Source organism: Neolamprologus brichardi, chromosome 2, assembly GCF_056152115.1.
Source record: "Neolamprologus brichardi isolate AB-2024 chromosome 2, ASM5615211v1, whole genome shotgun sequence".
NCBI lineage: Eukaryota > Metazoa > Chordata > Actinopteri > Cichliformes > Cichlidae > Neolamprologus > Neolamprologus brichardi.
The window spans coordinates 32,360,125-32,385,019 of NC_142105.1; the positions used below are offsets into that span (position 1 = coordinate 32,360,125).

At 38.7% G+C, this 24,895-nt stretch overlaps 2 protein-coding genes across 4 annotated transcripts; one reads left to right on the forward strand and one right to left on the reverse strand.

Annotated features, from left to right (window-relative positions):
- Nucleotides 1-2,507: 2,507 nt before the first annotated feature.
- On the reverse strand, nt 2,508-10,980 carry si:ch73-335m24.2 (protein eva-1 homolog C). 3 transcript variants are annotated; one of them, XM_087851499.1, is made up of 9 exons: nt 10,736-10,980; nt 9,763-9,928; nt 7,568-7,773; nt 7,333-7,456; nt 5,572-5,724; nt 5,181-5,324; nt 4,995-5,066; nt 4,828-4,908; nt 2,508-3,733 (listed from the first exon to the last, which is right to left on the reverse strand). In XM_087851499.1, the coding sequence occupies exons 2-9, from the start codon at nt 9,857-9,859 to the stop codon at nt 3,348-3,350; spliced, it is 1,263 nt and encodes a 420-aa protein (XP_087707625.1). In that variant the 5' UTR covers nt 9,860-9,928; nt 10,736-10,980; the 3' UTR covers nt 2,508-3,347. The 3 variants fall into 3 exon arrangements, with proteins under 3 accessions (XP_087707625.1, XP_087707617.1, XP_035765752.2); XM_087851491.1 differs by lacking the exon at nt 4,828-4,908 and having other exon boundaries at nt 10,736-10,979; XM_035909859.2 differs by lacking the exons at nt 4,828-4,908; nt 10,736-10,980 and having other exon boundaries at nt 9,763-9,942.
- Nucleotides 10,981-15,961: 4,981 nt separating this feature from the next.
- On the forward strand, nt 15,962-24,854 carry clic2 (CLIC family member 2). The gene is made up of 6 exons (XM_006803206.3): nt 15,962-16,264; nt 18,213-18,322; nt 20,758-20,883; nt 20,975-21,075; nt 22,246-22,427; nt 24,219-24,854. Exons 1-6 carry the CDS (start codon nt 16,211-16,213, stop codon nt 24,378-24,380), a joined length of 735 nt encoding a protein of 244 aa, XP_006803269.1. The 5' UTR covers nt 15,962-16,210; the 3' UTR covers nt 24,381-24,854.
- Nucleotides 24,855-24,895: the final 41 nt, after the last annotated feature.

Here is a 24,895-nt window from a genome sequence, read left to right on the forward strand (position 1 = left end):
TAACGCCATCTTCTGCCTCGGAGTGCAATGCTAAGTGAGTAAGCCTCCCAGCCCTGACACACATAATGAAAACCCTGCGACATCGTGTGGTAAAACAATATTATCTGCATATAATTTACTTTTCAGTTTCACACATCCTCTTTGGGGGATTAAAAATGTCCGAAAGGTGTTTTGTCCCACATTAATAGGGATGAGGTGTAACTAATACAATTGCTTTTACATGTTTTTAATATTACCGCCACCAAGGAGGTTATGTGTTTTTGGCAGTGTTTTTACGTGTTTCCTTCTCCTTTTAAACGATAGTTTAAAAGAAATTGAATTAATTCTAATAAAATTTGTAGGAGTGTATTGTGTGGTCATCTAAACAATCCATTCAAATTTGGCCTGCATCCTTCGCTGATGATTTACTTGTCAAAACCGAGAAACCACATTTAAAAATGGCCATATAAAGATTTAGAATATGTCAAATTTGACCTCCGAGCTCTAAGTTAAATAGACTGATTTTCACATCAAAGTAATATTGCTATAGAACTATTTAAAACTATGCTTCTTAATGCCATTGGTTTAATTTACAACATATAGAAATATAGGGATTCTAAATATTAGACCTAATTTTCTAGTTCAAATAAGATAAAACTTATACTGTCTTTTATCTTTAAAACTTTACATAAAATTCTGTGTTTTTACTGGCAAAATTTAGGAAAGGATACAAATAAACAGTGATTCTAAATATCACATTACAGTTTGCATTCAAACATCAGTCACATTTGACCTCTGATCAGTTTTACATTTCACAAAAACTGAAGGTGTGTTATATCTTTAAATAAAGTATTTTTTAAAGAGAAAGAAAATGAGCTGCCTAGTTAGTTAGAATATACTATAGTATGTAGTATTATATAATAAGCTCAAGTCAAATCAATACAATCAGCCACTACCTACTCTTACACCACAAACTTTGTAACGTATGTGTTAAATGAACAACAACAAAACCCCCAAAATGGATATACACAAAATACAATACTATTCCTTTAAAAAAACACTTCCCAGAGAGTGCCCTGCGTTGGTGGAGGTTTGTGCTCTTGGAGTGCTTCTTGTCAAATAAAGAATTATCCACATGCTAAAACTGAGGGGTGTCCTAGTTTTGGAGAAAATTGACCACCTTCACTTCATTATTAACCTATAATGACATTATTATTACAGAGGCATAATGCCAGTGAGTCAACAATGCAAAAAATAAATAAACTAAAAATACAACAAGGTACCACATATTTGGATAAAGCTACCATAAGTAGTAGTAGTCTTCAGAACAAGCTATGTGCAGAAATGGGGCAGGGGCAGGTTTCATCCGCTTTGACTTGTGACCCCTTCAAATTAAGCAGTCTTCATCACACGCTATGTCATGTGATAGAGCAGTTTCACCAACAGTCTTTTCATTCATCCCAGACTGTGATTATAATGACTTCAGCTGAACTGTACTCACAGTTTAAACACTGATTCTTTCCCTGTGGGCTCAAATTGTGGTCAAAAATATTTTTGATCAGTTTTGTACTTACAAAACTGCAGTAAGTACTGCAATTCTGTTCTCTGTTCTCTGATTGGATAGTTAAATTTGTGACTGATATGACATTGACCAATCAGCTGAAAGGAAGGAAAATCGGGTCAAAATTCGTACTTGTAAGTTAAAACTTGAGTTTCACACATATTTTTTTTTTGCTTTGTATCTGTAACCAGATCTTAACAAAAAGAATTTGTAACTTGTGTAAATATTTTTACACACCCAAATCTTTTCTACACACACACAAATCTTTTTACAAACACACAAATTCTTATCTACAGATGCACATATATACACATTCTGATTTAAAAGTACAAAATATTTATGACCACAATTTGATCCCATACTTTCCTCAGCTGATGTATTTTTGAGAGCAATTGTGCAAAGACTTTGAGCATGTTTTTCCATTTCCTGGATCCAGACTTTTAAACCCCTCTACCCACTAATCAATATCTAACATCAGACTATTTTTTCATCATAAAACCTTTTTAAAGTTCTCCAGGCTACTTGTACAATTCATGTACAATTGCATTCATGACTTCATAAATTGTGACCACCAACACCATTGAGACATTTCTGATGATGCCTCAAAAAACATCCCTCTAAAGATGGTCAGGTACAAGAGCTGGAAGAAAATAAGTGAAAAGAAAAACTTTGAAAGACCTTCAGAAAGCCTGGAGAACAAGTGCTTAGACCAAAAAAGTTATAAGCAAAGTATAAAGAAATAAAGGGTGGGTCAGGACTTTTGCACAACTTTTGTGTTGTAGTTCTATCAGTTAATCAGATATAATCACATTTATCAATCCAAAAAGGCACAAAAATTTAACAAAGAATCAAAATATAGTTGTTAGTAGATATTTGGAAATTATTCAATTTATATATTTATTTTTGAGGATTTGATTTTGCACTGTTCTACATTTAATTCTCCATCCTTCAGCAATAATATGAAATGTTTCCCCCACAAAAGAGCAGCTTTATTTTTGTACATTTTAATGAAACATTAAAAATGGCATTAACTCACCCAATGATTTATTAGTCACACAGTGCACTGAAAATACTGGTTTTCCATATTGTAACCGTAAAAATGCATTGAAGTTATTAAAGTTAAATCAGTGGCACGCCCACTGTTATTCCATAAAACACAGCAGCATTTGAAATTAATTGAAACAACAAACATGTGATGTTAATCTTTATGATTGTAATCAACCACCATTAGGTTTTCATGTATTTTAGTAGTGTCATCATGCATTGAGACAGATTAGGAGGTTCAGTTACATTTAAAGAGAAGCTATCATCCTTTCCCTTATTTTCTGTCACATATACCTCATTACTGTTCAGGTTAAACTGGTTTTAAATAATGAGGTTATTGTATGTACAAGAGGTTCCCTTCAGGCTGTTCTAAACACTCAAATTCAGACTTTATTTTCTACTCTTGGCTTTGCCTAATGTCAAAGATTGGGGAGTTCCCTAATTCATCTCTGGCACTTAGGAACCAACCACCTAATGCTTAAGCTTTGAGTTTGTGAGGGGCACCCAATCAGAAGAAAGTTGGCTTGGAGGAAGAGGAGTTCATATGGCTCGTTTCAGACTGTGAATGAACTAAGGACCCAGCTCAAGATAAATAAGGATTATTTTGAACTTTGAGTCATGCAAAGCTCCTCTAGAAGAGTAGAGGAGTGAACGTTTGGACCTGGAAATGAGCATAATAGGTTCAATTTACAGTAAAAGCACTATCTCAGTATGATTTCAGTTAGCAACTATCGTTCTAATGCAGTATACTGATGCTTTACTCTCAATTGTTGTAGGTTTTAATCTTGTGAATAGCGTAAGGGCTGGAGTCTCGGTGTGGCCAAATGTCTCCGTTGGGCAGATCCCTAGTCTGTTCCTCCTCCCACTCAACCATCTCTACTGTTAAAGTGGGTGGACTGAAGATGTCAGTTGTCCGGTAGGATTGTGTGAGGCGGCGGAAAGAAGATGTGTCAGAGACATCCTCTTCAAAGAGGTCCTCCATGAGCTCCTTGCGTCGTCTGCGAGATGCTTTCAGCTCATCATTCAGGTCAGAAACCAGATCTTTAACGTCTTTCACAAGTGTGGAGCGAACACCAAACAGGCAGAGCAAGAACACGAGACCAGCACAGATGCCCGAGACAAAGTAGAGAGCAACTCGCTCTGGGAGACCTGGAAGAGAGATGTGTGAGGAAATTAAAAAATTTGCCAACATAAGCCACAAGTGTCCGCTCAGCTCATCTTTCTCAAATTGCTTTAGAAAACACTATTAATACAAGGTGTAACCTTTGAAAGTAATGTATCAAATGTGAGTAATGTATCAAAATCAATTTGCAAGTGCTCCTATTTCAGTTCAAATATCCAAATAATTTTATCGATATTTTTTTTCTATTTAAATTAATAATGTTAGAAACTGATTTAGCTGAAACATCTTCCTGGGCAGTGCAGTATTGTAAAAACAAAGACACAGCATTGGCTCTGGATTAGGATCATCCCTGCAAAAACCATATATGATTATTTATCTTAGTCAGAGTACATAATGGCTAATATTTGTATTTTCCACCAGCAGGTTAATGTATGATCCAAGGGAACAAACATAACTGTTTTTTTTTATATGTCCAAACTGAAAGGAAAGAAATAGACTGAAATTAGGAAAAGTTATTTTTAAAGATAATAAGCTAATAATTATATGATTTGGAAAATGGAAATAATACAGAAATATGTACGCAAATTTTAGATTACTACTTATCAGCACAGACAAGTGGCTGGCACACTGATAAGCAGAGGCTGGCTGGAGCCTTCCTGTGTGGAATTTGCATGTCCTTGCTGTGCCTGTGTGGATTCTCTCCAGCAGCACAAACACATGCATATCAGGTTAACTGGTGAGTGTAAATTGGCTGTGGACGTGAGGTAGATGAGTTGCATAAAGTGAGCAGAATAAAGAGTAAATGTGGATTGTGGTTTAAAGTGGCCAGTAAAGAGTACATAAGTGCTATATGAATGTCACTCTCTATCTGTAACGGCTGAGATATATGTCAGCCCTGCAACACTAGGCTAGATAAGCAATTGAGAAAATAGACAGGTGGTATATAAAGGCTTCCAGTTACTCAAACACCTCTTCTAATTTTTCCATGTCGTTTTGGAGCTCAGTATCTCGACTGTGTCCACCAACGTGCTTGGACGCCGACACTTCTCTTCGACTACAGCACTCATGAGAGATATATATGTGGCTGTAGCCTGACATCCACAGGCATCAGTACACATACCCAGTATTTTGTCAAAGATCTCCAGAGAGTTGGTTAAGAACACATTTTGAGGCCTGTAGGTGGGGCCAGTGTACCATCCACCTGCAGGCGAGAGGGTTCTGGGCTCAATAGCCAGTCAAAGTCTGCTGCACGCAATGAAACCTGTGAACGTTCGTTTTCACACTCACCGTGTGTGTAATCTGAGATCATGAAAGGATCTGTTGGACCTTGACCCACATCTTCTAGGAGATATCTGGGGACTAAAGAGGAAATGAAACACTGTCACAACACGCAGCTGTATGCAAATACAGAAAATATACTATGCATCTATATCCAAGCCAAAAAAAAAGAGTAGGTGTAGATTTGTCACTTACCACAAGTGAAGGACACCCGCAGGTGTTTCCTGGTGCCGGGGAAGCACGGGTCCCCAAAGGTTCGAGTATCGGCTATTAGTGAACAGTTTGCTCTGCTGTGACACCTGCGTGACACTTTCCTCAGGGCCGCCGGAGACAAACACTCTGAAATAATTTAATATAAATGAAACCGATGATTGTAACGAAGAAGACAACAGTAACATTTTATTGTTAAAAAAAAGCTGTTTCTCTAAAACCTGAGCACCTAGAAATGAATGAATATGAATAAATAATTCCTATTTATATGAATGATTAAATACAGTACAGTAGTAATTCTCCATCATATCTATACAGGACTTTAGCTCCACTTTTTTGCCACTAGATGGCACTTGAGCCCCCTGCTGCTGCAGACCAATGTCAGCCTTTGATCCAGGTTCCTGAGGACAGTGAGGACTGCCGTGCAGCAGGTGTCCAAATGAGGCAGAGTAGATTGCGATGACAGTCTCATTTTTACACATCAGCCTCAAACGCTCATTTTCGCACACCAGTCGTGTGCGGTGGTGCTCTGAAAAACAGATGAAATGGCACATTTTGAAGAACAAGAACTTTCTGTAGCTGTTTTAAGAAAATCTGATGGCTGAAAGCATTCATTGTTATTATTTCAAAAGTTTACAACCTTGTTTGACAGCTGTTTAGAGAGCTATGTAAATGACTCAAGCTACCCTGCATTTCTTTATAATTTGCTTTCAAGCCAGTTTTTTTTTCCAAAGTAGTCTTGAGCAACAGTTCTCCAGGTTCTCTGAAGGTCTTTGGACATTAGCTGCTTTTTCACTCATTGTCTAAGCATTCCTTATACCCACTCTTTGCTTTTGTTTGTTTGTTTTTGTCTTTTAAGCTACTTAACACTAATCTATGAGCTATGGACAACAGATGAACAGTATCTGAAAGTCATGTCTTAAGAATTAGGGAAAAATCGAAAAAGACGTGACCCTGGCCTGACCCAGTAATAAGGAAGGGAAACACGTTAAAAAGACTGTTACTATATGTTAGACATTTATTATTTACTTATTATTCCTCCTGTTAAAGCTGATTATTGGAAATCCAGTCATAACCTATTATAGAAGAGGTAATTTAATGCGACAATATATGTCAAAGTGCATATGAAGTCGATGTGAGACTATAAGAGTCACTAGTGGACTGATTGTGTGGCTTTGTTTAAAAGCTACAATCACAATTTTAGAAGACTCCCACTTAATTTTATGTAACTCAGACTTTATATACCATACCATACCACCTTTATTTATAAAGCACTTTAACATAAAACCAGAGTTCACAAAGTGCTGTACATGCTAATAGCATAAGTAAAGAAAATTAAAATGAGATAAGATAAAATAAAGAACTAAAAAAAAAAAAACTAAAATAAATTGAAACATGTTAAAACAAATTGAGTCAACCCCTCTAATCAATGCCAAAGGCTTCAGCGAATAAATATGTTTTAAGAAGACTTTTAAATTCAGAAAGAGAAGAGGCCTACCTAACATGGCCATTAAGAGATTTAAAAGCAAATAAGAGAACTTTAAAAACAATCCTAAAATGTACAGGTAGCCAGTGGCGTGAAATTAAAATTGGGGTAATGTGCTCAGACTTTATATGCACTTCAGTTTCGAATGCAAATGTTTCAATGTACAGTTTTGTGTTTTATGTGTGACTGCCCGTTTTTTTGAAAACACCCCCAAAAAATTTAAGTTCCTTTTTATGTTTTGCTTAACAGGCCTGAAACCAGAGGCTGACTGAGGAAGAATATTACAGAAACTATAAATGATACCAAGTTTTCTAAGTTACCGTTATATTTATTAAGTTTTAGATTTCTGTGAGCATGCAAAAGACATAAATAAGATATTTTAAACTAATAATAATTTAAAGACGATTACTTAATTATAGAAAAAATGAAAGGAAAAAGATTTTATTTACTAGCTTTATATGCTAATAGATTTTTTTAATTAAGAACTTTACTGTGCAGGCCAATGCCCCTCTTATTGATAGTTTTCTGCACACCTTTTATTATGCACAAATTATGTGATGGAGTCTTTCTTTGTCAGTTAGCTAACATAAATTTAAAAGTCATGTGTTCACTAGTGGTGAAGTGACTGGACTGTCCAGCTCAGTAGGGCACCTGGTCTGCACTTGTAGGAGACCAGGAGGTACTTGGTGGTGAGGGGACAGGGATCCTGGCCAAACACCGGACTTAAGACGGGAATGTGGCACGACCGCCGATCCTGACACTCTGACAGCACTTTCTACAAGCACAGGAAAATCCATGTGGACCACTGTTATCTTCAACAGGAGTCGCCCATAAGAGCATTTGATTAAGGCAGATTATGCAGTGAGTTCACAGTTGCTATGTGTACCTCGATAGCAACTGAGGAAGTGCACTCCGTGTCCTCCTCCACAGTTGTGTTTGTGCTTACAGGAGGACATAAATGCTGACCGGGAACACGGCGTCCATAGAAGGCTGATAGGATGGCCACGGACGTCCTGGAGGGACACTTGATGATGAGGATTTCTCCTTCACAAGCATGAGCCGTGTGGTTTTTCAGAATGCTGTGAAGATACACTGAAAGATAAAAAGACTCATTTCAAACACATCTTACACCTCATTTATAGTCGCGTGCATAAGTCTTGAGCCCCTTTTATTTCTTTATATTTTACTAGAAAAATGGGAATTAAGTATATAAAGCAAAAGCAGAGATTACACAAATATAACAAGCTTGAAAGTCAATATTTAGTGCCACAACCTTTCTTCATTCAACACAGTCTGAACTCTCTTAGGCAGACTTTCTTGTAATATCTCTAAATCGTCTTCAGGAACAGTTTTCCAGGCTTCTTGAAGGAAAATTAGATTCATCATTCCACTTTCAGTTCCTGTATAGCGTCATATACGCCAGCCTTTTCTTCCTGTTTCCCTTTCTTAAGAATTACTTCTTGTCTGCCATCTTTCCACTATGACCATTTCTGATGAGGCATCAGTGAACAGTAGATGGATCAACTAAAGGGCCACATGCATCTCTCAGCTCCTGCGTCAAACCTTTGCTGAATCATTCTCTGACATTTTGTCTGCTGCTGATAGTTTTTAAGACACTTCTTCTTTTGTCCTCTGCTTTTCCAGTTTTCTCATTTTTTTTAAGGGCGCGCTCCACACTGTCTATCACAGTAAAATCCTATTTTAATCCCGTCAAATATATCCCGTATAATCGTTTAGATTCAACTAAAAAAATGGGAATAATTCATGTGCTTTTGTGACATGCGGCTCAAAGTACATCAAGATACAATTTGAAATAGTTTTCTTGCTAAGTTCTCTGTTATGTGTAGACACAACACTGGTTCATCCCTCGAGGGTGAAATTTTTAAGCTTGAATAATTCATAAGTCGATGTTAAGTAGCTTAACAAGCAAAAAACATTTCTCAGAAAGCCTGAAATAAAGGGTCTTCTTTCTGTTGTTAACCAACTAATAAAGACTGGATGACTCAGTTACCTTTACTCATGCACAATTTGTGACCCTTTCATTGTCAACAAGTTAACAGTTTGACTTATTTAGAGCTTTTTTTAGCCCCTACAACAGCTCAGTCCCCTGTCGACAGGGTGGTGTCCGACTCACTGGGTGTAGCTCGCCAAGACAATTTTTGGACTATGACCACACATAGAAACATCATCAGCAACAGCGCATAGACACTGAAGTGAAGTCTCCCCTCCCATGTGTGTTTCCTGTACTGTATTGTGCTAGTGTGTACGTGCAGTTTATCTCGCCTTGTGAAGATTTATATTATTGTATATATATTATATATAATATATATATATTATATATAATATATATATATTATATATTGTATTAAGACTTAAGTTATGTTTAGGGTCAAGTTTAAGGCTAGTTTATTTATTAGTTACAGTTACATCTCTAAGACATGAATATAAGTCAATGTTTTGTTCTGTGACATGATGGAAACCGTGTGTGTGTGTGTGTGTGTGTGTGTGTGTGTGTGTGTGTGTGTGTGTGTGTGTGTGTGTGTGTGTGTGTGCTCCACAGAGGCGTTTTAAAGCTTTAGGGAACAAACGAGACACAGTACCAGGCACTCACTCACAATGAGCTATTATTAGACACACACACACACACTCACACACTCACACACACAAACAAACAAAAGATCTCTGCTGTGATCAGATATAGAGATGCACATGCAAACAGAACAGCGTCTGAGACAAAAACTACCTTTGGCTGTGTCTGAACATACAGTACTATTGTTTCCATAATGTCAGCAGTGACACAGTCCAAATAGGAAAACAGCTCAGATGATAAACACAGGTCAGCTGCAGTTTATTTATTGCTATGGGAGTATCTGGTTGTATTGAGTGGATATCCAAGTTCAGGATCTGTTCTGCAGCCTCTTCACCCTGATTCTGGTCTCTCCGCAAGATTATGACAAGCTGCTTATGAAGCAGGATGTGGAAATCTGTTAGGAAATGTCATTGTGAAGCTTCTTTATGCAGCTGAAAAGCAACGCATCAGCATTTTGAGTCTGCTATTGATTGCAAAACCAAGAGACTTACGAGAGAAATCAGGAGCCGAGCTTGCTGTGTGCGTCTTCAGAGCCAGGAGGAGAGGCAGGAGACAAAAAGAGCGGCAGAAACTCCAAGACGCTGTCATTGTGAATATCCTGCAGCAGACCCTGCAACAGGGTTTGTGTAGTAATAGGCTGTTTGTGCGATTGACTGCCTGTGAGAGAGCAGTCAGTAGGTCAATGATGCCATTGTGTTTACAAGAAACAGCTGGCCCTGCTGAGCAATCAACTAGAATTACTGCCAAGCATTTATGTGGTTCTATTGCTAATCAGTCAAGTTTGCATCCATGTCTAACCAGACTTGACCTTTGACCTGCTGCATATGAAATTTCATCACTTTATCCTGTTATCCTACCACACATTTGTGCAAAACATTTTGTCATCATTTACGCATGAATTCTTGAGTTAGGGCCAAAAATATGTATTTGTGTGGTCCTGCTGACGTTTGACTTTGTTTGACTTTGACTTAGTTCATCCCTGAGATCAAGTCGCTGTTTGTGCCAGATTTTGCTTTCCTGAGATATTAAGTTCATGTGAGTGGGACTGACAGACAGTGTTGGGAAGGTTACTTTTAAAATGTATCCCACTACAGATTACAGAATACATGCCCCAAAATGTATTCTGTAACGTATTCCGTTACGTTACTCAATGAGAGTAACGTATTCTGAATACTTTGGATTAATATATTATCATGCTGTTTACAACTACATGAATGTACTATTGCTGTGATTTATTACTGTTACTGAAGGTCCGCGGCTCCGAACCGTAGTAAAGGGACCTCTGGCTAATACGGTGGGTTCTGTGTCGGGCTCGTAGCTGAAAACTAGCTTTACTTTGTTGTCTGGGTCAACTTTGCTAGCGAGAGACAGAGAGAGGCGTTGAAAGGCTGCTCCAACGGAGCTTATTGTTTTTGGAGGAAAACATGAACACGGTGTACAGTCGAGTCTTAATAGCTTACTTACAACTGGGCTCGTCAGGCTCTCTTCTTGGCTGCAGTGGTTATTATTATATTTACATGCTTCCAGCTCCCGTTTTTGCTCGATGACAGCTCGTACTTTTCCTTTTTCTCCCTCCCTCGCTCACAGACACATAACGGGTATGGCAGTCCATTCTCCCTGCAGCACGGACTACACTGCCCATGATGCTACATTCTTTAGAGCTATACCTGTAGCATTCTGCCTATTAGCTTAGCACAACAACAACAGGCGCTCTCTCACCCAGGAAACACGCAGAGAGAGAGCGTCACCCTGTAACCATGGCAACCGTAACGCTGCCGCCTGGAACAACAGAACGTAGCTGTCAAACAAAACCCAAACAGGCCTGACCCGCCACAATATGAAACAGGGAAGTACCGCCGTGTAATCCATTTATTTCAACAAAGTAACTGTATTCTAAATACCACCTTTTTAAACGGTAACTGTAACGGAATACAGTTACTCATATTTTGTATTTTAAATACGTAACGGCGGTACATGTATTCCGTTACTCCCCAACACTGCTGACAGACAAGGTATAAAAGGTTAAAGTAGCCAAATGACCTGTCCATAAAGGAAGCCATCTGCAGCAACATGGCAAGCAGACACCATAGAAAGTCACATGGACATGTATTTATTTTTTTCTAAATCCAACAGAGGCTGGCTCCTCTGGTTGATCAAAGATATCCAATTATATAGAGATCTGTAACAACGTGACCCAAATTTACACTTGCTTTATGACCTCAGTAAACAATTTCCAAATGTACTTTAATCGATACTTTAACGTTATATGTGAAACATGTTCTTTTGGTAAATTTTGTAAACATGTCCAAATCAAGCATAAAGTAGGATATGCCTTGTTACAACTGTTATTGAGAAGTTGTCCTCATGTCCCCTGTTTCAGATCCACCTCTCAATCATGAAGTCTGGCTTATTAAATAAAGAAGACGAGGATGAGAAATTAACTCCAGGCCTCAAAAAGGGAAGTCTGCAAACCACTGGGTAACAACACACCATTTGACTGTGTCTTTATGTGTTATATAGCGCTAATTGTTGAACTTCAGCATTGTTTTGATTCAGCCTCAGCTGATCAGTTTATGTAAAAGCAACATTTTTCAACATGAAATCTTTCGATTTCAACTTCAAACTGAGCACAACTTGTAATTTTACTATTTTTGACTATCTCTGGCAACATGTAACTGGGATTAAAATATGTTGTTTCATTTTGTGTGTTTACTTTAAAAACTTCATGCTTATTCCTAAACTTGAATAAGGAGATATTTTCTTCTTCTCATGCTTTTGGTATGATGTTTTCTATCTTTAAAAAAACAGCTTGTCTCTGAACCATAAACAAAATGTGGAAACAACTGTAAAACTGACATTTGGGATTTTGAGGGGAGGGACAGTACATGTTGCAACAGTTTCCTGATATTTTTTCTGTGTGCAACATAAGCTTGCCGACCATTTTTCGAAAAGATCTGTATATAAGCATGTTGGTATCCCACCCATCTTGCCAAGAAGTTGTTGTCCGGGAATTAGTTTCATCGTGTCGCCCACTTAAAATGTTATTGAAATTTAGGCCTATGAATGTCTGAAGTTCACAGATCAAAACGTTCCACTTGTGTAAAAGAGGGAGTCTGGAATCCACCACAGAGCAGTTTACAGGATAACAGTTTGACCTTTTGTGTGGCTGCGTGTGTGTGTGTGTTTGTAATGGCAAAACCCAGTTCCACTTTCTTGGATTCGGTTGTCCACATTGAGAGCTCTGTTCATAGAGATAAGGCACTTTCCCCCCCCCATTTCCATTTGCTGTGTGTGTGTCCAGTGGAGATATGTGTATTTATCTCCAGGAGATAGGGCTTTCCTGGGAAGTGGAAGATCATTAGTAAGCTATGCACGCTCTTTGGAAAACTCTCCTGTTGAATAACCCTGCTGGCAGGGCTGAATCAGTTGGTTTCAGTTTACTATAATAGCTGTGATTTTAACCTTAATTTCCCTTTTACTCATCCCCTCTTTCTCAACACGGTGTCGTCATGGCAACCAAACACAACACAAAATAGCCATGAAATCAGCCCATGCCGACCTCAAGACGTTATCGATAACTGCAGTCGCCTGTGAGAGCGAATCTATTGAATTTCTTAAGAAAACACCAGCACCTTAGTCACACAGCTTTCAATGGACACACCCTCTGTCACAGCAAATGCTATAATAAAGACTGACCACTGAAAAGCAGTTTAATCATGTGAGTAAATGAGAGAGGCACTCCCACCGTGCTGCAGTAAAATTCCACTCACCTCCCAGAGGTGGTGATTATTTTTTAGAGGATGTGTTATGAGTGGGCAGAAATGGACATCGGATTTCCAAACACTTGGAAAGTAACCATGACTCCGAAGACATTTAAAAAGAAAAAGGAGGAGGACTTTTTCGTCATGATCTCTCGCCTTTTGAGTTATATTTCCTGTGGCGACGGGGTGTTATTTGCCAGATTTCCGGGATTTGTCGGTAGTTTCATTGTGATGGGTTTGTTTTCATCCTCGCGCTCTGTGATGCAAATTCCTCAAATCCTCTCGAGCAGATAAATGAGAATGGGGCACAAAGCCTTCTTTTTCAATTCCTTGTGGTACATTTCACAATCTCACCAGTGTTGTTCGTTTCTTTAAGGAACTCTACACCGCAGCAGGGGGATTTTGTCATAAAACTTCCCTTCCCCTAATTACAGTAAATGATGCCATATTACAATAAACACCGGACCGCCCCTCCACTCCTGTCTCCACTTCTTAAGCACAAACTATCACTTTCAGTCTTTAATTGACCAAGAGACCTCCTACTTAAAATATGGCAAGCATATACTGTATTCAGCTGAAAAATTTAATGATATTTGATATTCCTTTAGCGCTAAAATTCGAAATCTTAAAGTATTTTAATATTCTTTATTTCCAAGTTGGCCCTTTTTATGCCCGTATTCTATTATTGAGGGGGATTCCCACAACCACAGCTCATTACTCAGAACATCCTCAGAATACCCCCAAAGTATCACATCATTTTTTAAAGAAGAGGGCAAAGCCCATTCAGAGCTTTTCTAGAAAGCGTTATACGTTTAGCTAAAAACGCACTACAGTCATTGGTTGTAGAAATTCAACTATGACGCAACCTCAAAGCCACAGGAGATCCTTCCTATCTGTGGCCATCAAACTTTATAACTGCTCCTTACAACACCTACAGCTATTTTCACTTAGTCTGCAATATCTTGTCTGTACTGTACATAATATTGCTTTAACTTTAATATTTAATTCTAATTTAACATTGCAATTTGAGTGATTTTAAGTCACTCAAATTGCAATGTTAAATATTAACATTAATATTATTATTATTATATTAATATATTATTAATTAAATAATAAGTACTAATAAGTCACTGACTTATTAGTACTTATTATTTAATATAGAGTCTACTTTACTTTCCATGTTTATATTTTATGCGAGCATCTGTAACAAAACTGTTTCCCTCTCAGTCTGAACTTGTGGAGGTATAGAAATGACAATGTAAGGCTACATTAGTCAAACTTTTGCTAAAATATTATTAGAAAAACAAAGTGAACAGGTGGAAGTAAAGGTAGTGACTAAACTGACTTTCTCTGTTCTCTTAATCTGCTTTTTTGGGGTTGAATTTTTATTCTGTTACTGGTTTTGGTGCCCTGTAAAGAAAACAGGCGCAGTAAAAACAGTAAATTGAGTGTCGTTGAGTCCAGAGTTCACCGTAATGCTAACATCTTTGTGAAGTCGGATTTTGAACTCATTTGTAACACGTTCACAGTGATAGTACTAACAAGCTTTTCAGCAGCTGTTCGCTTTACAGTATTCACAATCTCACTTTAATAGCTTAGACCAGCACAGTACGTTCAGCTGAGACTGATAGGAACGACATTATAAAGATAAAAAAGCTGACCTGAAACGCCTGAAAGGAGAACAAAACATCAGGACTGTCCAGTCAGTGTTTCACAGATCATATTCATCCCTACAGGCCACTACCTAATACTGTTCAGTGACTTAATAAACCATATTCACTCTATCTTATCTCTCACAGTGTGTTCATATGCTACTGCTGCATGCCATTAACATTAGTCCACTCGCTCCCATAGTTTGTATTTTGTCCCAGTTTCTCTATCCTCTCCCTTTTCCTTTCCTTTTTCTTCTCCTTTGACTCACTCTTTACCAGGTCATTGCAGGTTCCTGCTCCTCCCTGACCCTGGCACTATTTCTTCCTCCGCTGTCGCCAAATGCTTGATCAAAGGAGATCGTCTTTTCCCTCTAATATCGCAGGTCTTTACCTTACAGCAGGGGTGGGCAATTAAGTTTCCAAAGGGGTCACATAGGGGTCCCACTGAGAAATAACAGCTAAAAGTCAATTTAAGTTACAGTGTTAAGCACCTTGATGTGATAAAAAAAAAAAAGCTGTACCTGCTTGGTTCCTAATCAAAAGGATACAGATATAATACAAATGATTAAACATTAATGATCTTCAGCTTTTGTTTTGTTTTGTTTGCTAATACTATTGTTTTTGAAAAACTGTGAAGAGTAAATGTTGAGCACTGAAGAAGACAAATGTTGATAAAGCCTCCACATAGATACTGAAAGCCATTCTTGAGGGGATGTAGCTCTAACAAAACGTCACTTGTATTATTTTATCATTTGTTGTGTTTTTCTAAATTTGACTTTTCCTTGATTTAAATGTGGATTGTTATTTGTTCTTGTTTAAAATAAAATGATATATTTGTGAAAAGTAGAATGTAAAATATTTCCATTATGGCACACAGTGGAGTAGAATACAGTAAAGTCCCACATAAATATCCACACAAAGGTAAATTACTCTATTATTTACTGCTATCTGTCTGCTGCTGGTTCAGTCAGCCATCTATATGTTGTATAAAAACTGGTTTCAAGCATATTTACATGTTAATAAGCAAACATTTCATACTTTGTCTCACTACTGCCCTTTTTCCATTAAACTAATTCTTTTATCTTAAATGCTGTTGGAATGAGGAGCTCTCATGAATTGCGCTAATTTATGTGAGTCACCCTGTGTTATCATTTCCTGTGTATTGCAATGTGCAGAAGCGCTATTTTAAGCTCTCTCCTCATAGAGCCAGGCTCTGGGTATATAAGTGTGGAGCATGTACTCCGCCCATTACTCGGATCCGCCCTCTCCCCCTAACTTGTAAAATATGTTCAGAGCGATAGCCTCCAAGGAGCCCTCAGACAAACACAGGCAGCCCTGAGGTGTGAGACTTCCCCAGGACCACAGAAAGCACGTGAAACCAGAGGAGAGTGCCTCTACGACAGCACCGCACTCAGCTTCCTCTCTTCAGCTTTGTGGATTTTTGCAACTGCTGACTTCGGGGGAAATTTTAATAGGAGCACTTGGACTTTTTAAATCAAACAAAACAAAAACTTTTGGGGGATAAAATGGCACTTCGACAGAGCTCTGATAAGGAGCCAAGCATCGAGCTGTTCATCAAGGTCAGTCATTTCATGTCCATTTTAAACTTCTGAAGAAAAGGGGCACTCTGTCAAAGGCTTGCTGCTCATTTATGAGTGTTGTCAAACAACGGTGGTCCACAATTATTGCCATAGAGGCAGCAACAATCAGAGGACAGCTCTATTTTTGATTGGTGCTGTCCCCAGATACTATACGCTGCAGATGTTGGGGTGTTTGTATCCTCGGTGTGGGCCAGAGCTGGTTTCTTATCAGAAACACTCTCCAACTTATCAGAGCACACCCAGAAGGAGCAAGAAGCATATGGAGACTGGCCTCAAGCCTGGACAGACACACCCACCTTAGTTACGCACACATTCAGATACAGTCATCTATCTAAAAGTCACATAAAAGTTTCTCATTTTCTTTTTTCTCATTCTTTTTTTTCCTGATGTAGTTAGTTGAGGCACAAGTGCAGAGAAACAGTGTATCTTGAAATATACAATAAGGCAGCTGAATAGCAAAAACAAATAAGAAATAAGGCAGTATAGAGTGGTAGACGTGCCATATTTCAGCCACTTAAATTTGCAGCTTCTTGCCAGATGTTGGATGAAAAGTTAAGTAACACTGTCATGTGGAGCTGGAGCCAGCAGATAATCCAGTCAGCTTAGCATAAAGACTGTAATAACAGTCCAAAAAGTAGCAGAAAATACCTCTAAAGAGCACTTATGAGTTATATCTTTCTACTTAATATAATGAAGAATGTAAACAAAGTCTAAAATGGCATGTTGTCGTTGATGAGACTTGATAAGAGCCCAGAATATAAACCTGCTTAAAGCTACAAGTGATATTTAATAAAATTTTTGCACAAATTCAAACAAATGGAAACATCAGCTGACCGCTGATCTTTCTGGAAGTGAAGTCTCACCACGTGTTACCATAGGCAGGATAAAGATGGAAGCAGCGTGATGTCACATGTTGGATTGTGAAGTCCTGTTTTAAAGTTACGAGATGAACTCCTTTGCAGTCGGCATCTTGGCGCTTTGAAACTGAACGTGGCACACGCTCACTGACCTTTCTGACACTTAGAATGAATTTAATATTTTATCCAGTACAGCCTGAAACTCCATAAGCTCATCAGGAGAGTTTACACAGGTCCCTGGTGGCCTTTAAAAAGAACCAAAAGCCTACATCCATCTTTAAAACTTTATCTTTTATCTTCACATCTTTATCACTCCTGTCAGTCCAGTTGCTGCAGTGGTTTTGGAAACCCCCCAAATATTCACTCAAAACAACCAATATGAGTAGGACGAACACGACCGACAGCTGGAATCAAGTTACAGTATTTCAAACCTCACCAAGAAGTCATCTGATTTCTCTCACTTTCTCTTAGCGCTCTCCTTTTTCTCTTTCTCTTTTAAAAGAGAAGTCAATTTAAACCTCTCAGGCTGCTCTATTTGAGATTGTCAGTGATATCTACAGAATCTCGACTGATAGGAGCTCCCTAAATGTTCACATAAGTTAATGTGGATTTGCCTTAATTTGTGTCTAACAACACAAACTCATATCAGTTGCTTTGTATTTGGTGTGAAGAGGCGAATACACATCTAGCTAACAGTGATTATCAGCTAAGCTACGCCAACTAGATGCCAACTTTCTTCAGGTTTACCACACAGACATGAGAGTGTCATCAATTTTCTCATTTAAGCAAATCATTTCCAGAAATTTCACACTGTTATTTAACATATGGTCAATACGTGGTGGACCTTTAAACTTCTCTGCGTTGGTGTCGGTTGTTTTTCCGCTACAACACAATGCCAGGGTTTCCCCTCCTCCACATAGGAAATCGACTGTGTGTATCGCAGACACACCTTCTCAGCTCCAAAATAACTTTATTAATCTGCAGATGAGATCTAATAGAAAAAGTGAAGTTTAAGTTACTTAAACAGAACATTTTGGACTCGTGGGATATTTATTTCTTGTGTTTTTCAGGCTGGACATGACGGTGAAAACGTGGGGAACTGCCCTTTCTGTCAGAGGCTCTTCATGGTGCTGTGGCTCAAAGGAGTGAAGTTTACAGTGACCACTGTTGATATGAGGAAGTAAGCACTGCTCCAGTGGAAAAAAACACTTCCTGAGCATCTGGTCGTGGGGACTTTCACACAAAACTCAATTATGCGGAAAGCGAGGGAGAAATTGAGAACCTTTTTTTGTGTGTGTGTGTGTGTCAGTAATCCAAACCAATTGAACGCCTATTGACGTTTTACTCGCTCCGTTCGGTAGAAGTTTGAGAGTACAAAGACCTCTGTGTCACTTTCAAACAATCACCTTCTTTAATTGAGGCTTTATTGCGTGAATTTCTCAGGGCCACTACGAGCCAAGCAAACAAGGTTTGGAAACTTTGAAAGGATACAGATAATTAAGTGATTCAGAGCACACACAAAACAGGCCTTTAAAAAGGCAGCCCCTCCCATCACTGTGTATTTTCATAACTAAACTAATAGCCAAGGTCAAGGTAACTTTATTTATACCCATAGGCAAGGTACATTTGCTTTACAGAAAAAATGACAGCATTTGGCTTCCCTTTAAAAACACACATACCTAGTAAAGATATAAACCTCACTGTGGCACATATATAGTAATTTTAATATTTCGAATCAAAAACAGTTCTTATTTAATTCAGTGACAGCAACGGGGACAAAGCTATTTTTATAACGCTTTGTCCTGCATCTGGGAAATAGAAACCTCCGTCCTGAGGGAAGAAGCTGAAATTCACCCCTTAGAGCAGGGGTGTCAAACTCAAATACACAGTGGGCCAAAATTCAAAACTGGAACAAAGTCGCGGGCTAACGTTATTATTTATTGAAATATATTTATTCCTCCAGATATAAGAATGAATCTTTTCTTTTTTTTTTTAATTGACATTTTAGAATCACTATACAATACCATCAACTTCAGCTATCTGTCAGTACATATATTTTTTTCTTTTTTTTCTATATTTAAACAACCAAATTATCCATACAATAAGAATGAAAGAAAAAGAAGAAAAGAAAAAGAAGCAAAACAGGAAACAACAAACAAAATAAATAAAAATACATAAGGAAAAAAAAAAAAGGAAAGAAAAATAAACAAATAAATGCAGGGAGTGTGTTTTTGTTTCCATTAATGTAACTAATATTTCCTCTAGTCTTCTAGTAGTTAACAAAGTCAAAATCTAAAGTAAAAGCAAAAACTGGCCTGTGTTTTTTAATGTAGTCCATCCATTTCTTCCATGGTGATACAAACAGGTCCCTCTTGTATGAATCTTTTCTTATGGACTCAAACACGTTTTTCTGAATCACTGAATATGGAACAAGCAAAGCTTAATACTAAACAATATATATATTAGCTGTATAATACCAGTAGGCCAGCTCTAATAGTAATTTGGTATGGCTTCGCGGGCCAAATGTAATTAGGCTGCGGGCCAAAGTTTGACACCTATGGTTTAGAGGATGGGGACCATTTTTAAGGATTGATAAAGCCATCCTCTGTACCTGCTTGGAGTACAGGGAGGCTAAACAAGACTGTGGCTCACCTATCAGACGACTGGACCATCTCACTATCTGATTTAGAGAGTTTTTCTCTGTGACAGAGGTCAGACCGAACCATGCCACCAAACAAAAGGATAAAACAGACTCAATAAAAGAACAATAAAACAAATTTAAAATTTTTGGTCAATGTGGAAATGAGCAAGTTTCCTAAGACAATAAAGGTGCTGGTGACCCTTTTTACAAACTGATTTGCAATTTTGATCAGTTTTTCATTGATTATGGTCCCAAGATATTTATATTAGGGATGCACCGATACCGATACTGGTATCGGGTATCGGGGCCGATACTGTAAAATGTGTGTGTACTCATGCTCGTAAAAGATAACCAATACCATGAACCGATACTAACTTATTTCATTAATCAGAGGGTGGCTTGTCATTTCTGTTGTAGTTTTTTAGATTGGCCACTAGGGGGACATCCCGTGCTAAACAGGCACAGGGTTAGGCGAGTGAGACTGGCAGCTCCAGATTAAAAAGAGAAACTGGAGGCTGCTGTAGCTAGGCTAAACAAAATGTCAGCAGTGTGGAACAGCCAACTTTAACTCAGGTTTTGGAAAAGCGATGAAAAATGTCAAGAGAAAATCCACGGGCAGTGTGTGTGTGTGGTAGAAGTATCGGTTTTTGTACTCAGTATCGGCAAGTACTCAGATCCAAGTATCGGTATCGTATCGGTTTGAAAAAATTGGTATCGTTGCATCCCTAATTTATATGATTGTACTTGCTCTATTTTCTGACCTTTAATTGAAGTGACTCCGTGCCCATTTTGTTGTTTCCTAAAATCAACAACCATATCTTTTGTTTTAGATATGTTCTAGCCAGTGTTGAATCATTCATTTAGAGTACAATATTTGATTCTGACAGTCTTGATAAACTACTACTTTGGCATGTTTAAGAGAACTCAAATTCTCTCCTGGCGTGCCTTTGTTCATCAATCTGTGTCATCTCCAGGAAGCCAGCTGAGCTCAAAGACCTGGCCCCTGGGACTAACCCTCCTTTCCTCCTCTACAACGGCACCCTCAAAACAGACTTCATCAAAATTGAAGAGTTTCTCGAACAAACGCTGGCCCCTCCCAGGTACCGCCACGCTTAATCATTACACAAACATCTTATGATTTTGATGACGGTTCACTGAACCGACGCGCTCTTTTCTGCTCTCGATTCGCAGGTATCCTCATCTCAGCCCGGTAAACAAAGAGTCCTTTGACGTGGGAGCTGACATCTTTGCAAAGTTCTCCGCTTTTATCAAAAACAGCCCAAATAACGCCTGTAAGTTCGATTTAATAGACGTGCAGCATTGATACAATATTGCTATGTTGCAGAGTATTGAGCTGCATTTATGTTTGCATATCGGTTCAAGTCAAGTCAGTATAGTTAAAATGAGCTTTTTCTCATTACACTCACTCTAAACTTTTTTCCCAACATATTTTAAATTTTTCTACAACAGAAGAAACAAATAAAAACCAGACGCACACCCACAAAGTAAACAAAAGAAAAAAGCTCCTCCAAATCAAAACATGGAAACATGACAGTCCACACACACCAAGATGAAGCTTTCATAAAGAGAAAAATCCAAAAAACTTTATTTGGATCAAACCTCTGGACAATTAAATTCCTTTACAAACTTCAAAACTTGTTCAAAAACCTGTTGAAATATATTTTCTTTTACATAAACTATTATATGTGCTAAAATATTCAATTCAATTCAATTCAATTTTATTTATATAGCGCCAAATCACAACAAAAGTCGCCTCAAGGCGCTTCATAGATACAGAGAAAAACCCAACAATCATATGACCCCCTATGAGCAGCACTTTGGCGACAGTGGGAAGGAAAAACTCCCTTTAACAGGAAGAAACCTCCAGCAGAACCAGGCTCAGGGAGGGGCGGGGCCATCTGCTGTGATTGGTTGGGGTGAGAGAAGGAAGACAGGATAAAGACATGCTGTGGAAGAGAGACAGAGGTTAATAACAGATATGATTCAATGCAGAGAGGTCTGTTAATACATAGTGAGCGAGAAAGGTGACTGGAAAGGAAAAACTCAATGCATCATGGGAATCCCCGGCAGCCTACAGCCCCCTTTTTTATTTGCTGCTGTGAAGGATTAACCACATTGACCTGACGTTGTCATCATGTATAAAGATTGTGCATCTCAGCATCAGCAAGATCCACCACAGCTGTGCTAAAATATGAGACATGCTAACCGAGTTTTTGCACGTTAGATAGAAGTTTAATGCAAAGTAGGTCGGAACTACATAAATTACAGCAGTGGTGTCACTGTTACCGAGGACAATATTTCCCTCAAATGCATAAAACTGCATAAAATTGCAGCTCTCACATAAAGTACAGGTGCCTGGTAACTGCTTTTAAATGCAGCTCTCGTGTCTGAGCAGCAGTGCTTAAAACACACCATGAAACCTGTCTCTGTGTTTCTGACAGTGCAAGAGAAAAACCTGCTGCGGGAGTTCAAGCGTCTGGATGACTACCTGAACAGCCCCCTCCCCGAGGAGATCGACCACAATTCAGTGGAAACCATCACCGTCTCCAACAGGAAGTTCCTGGACGGCGACCGACTCACCTTAGCTGACTGCAACCTGCTGCCCAAACTGCACGTTATCAGGGTGAGACAGCTGTGCACTGATGGCTGAAAGGAAACAGAGGAGGAAAAAATCATCTGATCATCTAAAGTGGATCAGAAGAATCCCTGTGTGAACAGATAGCTGGATACTTTATTATCCTTATTTAATCCCGATTATTATAATTTAAACTGCAAAATACAGTAAAATAAACTCAATAGTTTTCCTGATCTTCTCACTTTAATAAATGCTAAATCTCTGTTCATGAGTGCGTTTGACTGCAAACGTCTCCCAGACCATCAGTTGTGCAACCACACTTGGCACACTTCTGCTTCTGACCTACTGAAGGTTTTCGACTATGTCAAATATTATGCTAGGATTATATTGCCTAGCAACCACCTAGCAACTGGCTAAAGTGACCTGCTTTTAGCATTTATGTGCCTGTAACACCGTTTAAAAGCATCCTCTTGTCACGGCCGGGGCAGCAGTCGTGTCGTGGAATGAAAAGGACCCAAAATGCAGGCAGCTGACTGATGCAGAGTGTGACGTTTATTTACAAGGTGGGATAGTGGCAAGCAAGCAGTGAAGCATGAGAAGTAACTGAAGAAACCTAAACTGGGAGAACTAAATAACAAACCTGAGAGCATACAAAAGGGGTGCGGGGCAGAGCGACGCAGAGACAGGAACGAAACACCATGAAATGTAGACCGACACCCACTAAATGGCTGTATCCCAATTCAGGGTCTGCAGCCTCAACAATCCTCGAGGGCCGTGTACTTAAAGACCGCTAAGGCCGGAAGTGCGAGGCTTGTGAAATGGGACGGTCTAGCCTCCGTCGCGCTGCCCAGGTTGCCTAGCAACCATGATACTAACAGCTGGAAACGTTTCATACAGCTTTGTTTGACAGAAATGAAGGAGAAAATCTTTTGTTCATTTGTTTGTTTGTTTCTACATGAGCTTTGATCATTCTCTGATTAAGCTCAGCTATTGAACGGCGTATATTTTAAAGTAAAGGCTTTAAAACCAAGTTAGTACAAACGTCACTAATGTCACATAACTTTGCCGACATGTGGCCAACAGTAATGTTTTAATGTTCTTCGTTATTAAACATTTGCACATAAATAAGTGACATCATATTCAGTACTTACTTAAAGTTTACTCTTCAGGCGCCCCTCATCCGCTGTTTTTTTTCAGCAAAATTATCCACACCCACCGCCGCACTATGCATTCTGGGATATGTTGGGCCACGAAGTCTACACCGCCACATCCTTAAAATTCAGGGAAATTAAGGACGCATTTGAGGGCCGCATTTCGAGCAGCCTTTGAATTGGGACAGCCTTCGTTGCGTCGCTGTGACGTAATCGGCCTTAAAATGCGGCCTTTAAGGCTGCAGACCCTGAATTGGGATACAGCCAATGTATACACACACAAGGTAATCGGGTAATCACACACAGGAGATCCTAATACACATGATGACTGGAGGACACAAGCTGAACACAATGACAACAGACAAAGACCTTCAGAATAAAACAGGAAGTCTAGAACATGAACCGGACACAAGGGGGGAGGACACAGAATACCAAAATCAGAATAATTAGAACAGAGGAAAATAATCATAAAACACAAAACGCTGGGTCAACGACAGCACCATGACACCTCTTTAATATTTTGTGTTAGTAACCTAAAGGAATAGTACATGACCTATGTGTTAGTCTTCAAATTTGTCTTCTTTTATCTTGAAGAAGGCCTGAACCTATGATGCGAACTACTGAACTTTGAATGAGATAAGTGCTTGTTTTAACCTAAAACACTTTCCTCTCCATTTATTTATTTTAGGTTGCTGCCAAAAAGTACTGCAACTTTGAGATTCCAGCCCATTTCACAGGCGTGTGGAGATACCTTAAAAACGCTGACGAGAGAGACGAGTTCAAACAGACGTGCCCAGCCGACATTGAAATTGAGAAGGCTTACCTGAGCGTGGCCAACAAGAGGAAATAAACATCTCACTCCTTTGTTCTGTTTTTTTTCTTTAATCAATTGTAACCATGTGTGTAGAGATGGTGATCTGTAGAGGGCGCTGCAAACTTCAAAAATAAACTGTGGCAGTGAACCAGACACCCTAAAATTCTCGAGCTCATATAGCTTTAGAGCTCCAAGACATGCTAGAGTCAAATGTTTTGGCATTTACTGTTTATCCAGGTCACTCACAGACAAAAAAGGCCATATGTGCAATTGATTGTTGATTTATATTCAGTAGAGTTTTGTTTATAGTGTAAATATCAATATTTTTTGCATTTTACAATCAAAACAGCCACATAGAAATATGTATGATTGTGTTAGTGTGAGCGACGGCTGCGTAAACAGTTCATTTTTATGTAAAACACTCCTGTATATCTTACTGTGTACAAATACAGTTTCACTGAATTGTCACACACTGTCACACTAATGAAAATAAATATTTCTTTGTCATAATCTGGTTTCTGTCATTCATTTGAACTTTCACGGGTAAAACC

Bases quoted from the DNA above. Each gene is read 5' to 3' on its own strand.
- si:ch73-335m24.2 (XM_087851499.1), bottom strand. From the start codon at position 9,859: ATGACAGCGTCTTGGAGTTTCTGCCGCTCTTTTTGTCTCCTGCCTCTC. The intron at 4,909-4,994 runs GTGAGTGTGAAA...TCTCGCCTGCAG, and splicing joins GATCTCAGATTACACACACG to GTGGATGGTACACTGGCCCC. The intron at 3,734-4,827 runs GTATGTGTACTG...TCTCTCTTCCAG, and splicing joins GATCTTTGACAAAATACTGG to GTCTCCCAGAGCGAGTTGCT.
- clic2 (XM_006803206.3), top strand. From the start codon at position 16,211: ATGGCACTTCGACAGAGCTCTGATAAGGAGCCAAGCATCGAGCTGTTC. The intron at 18,323-20,757 runs GTAAGCACTGCT...TGTCATCTCCAG, and splicing joins ACCACTGTTGATATGAGGAA to GAAGCCAGCTGAGCTCAAAG. The intron at 20,884-20,974 runs GTACCGCCACGC...CTCGATTCGCAG, and splicing joins CAAACGCTGGCCCCTCCCAG to GTATCCTCATCTCAGCCCGG.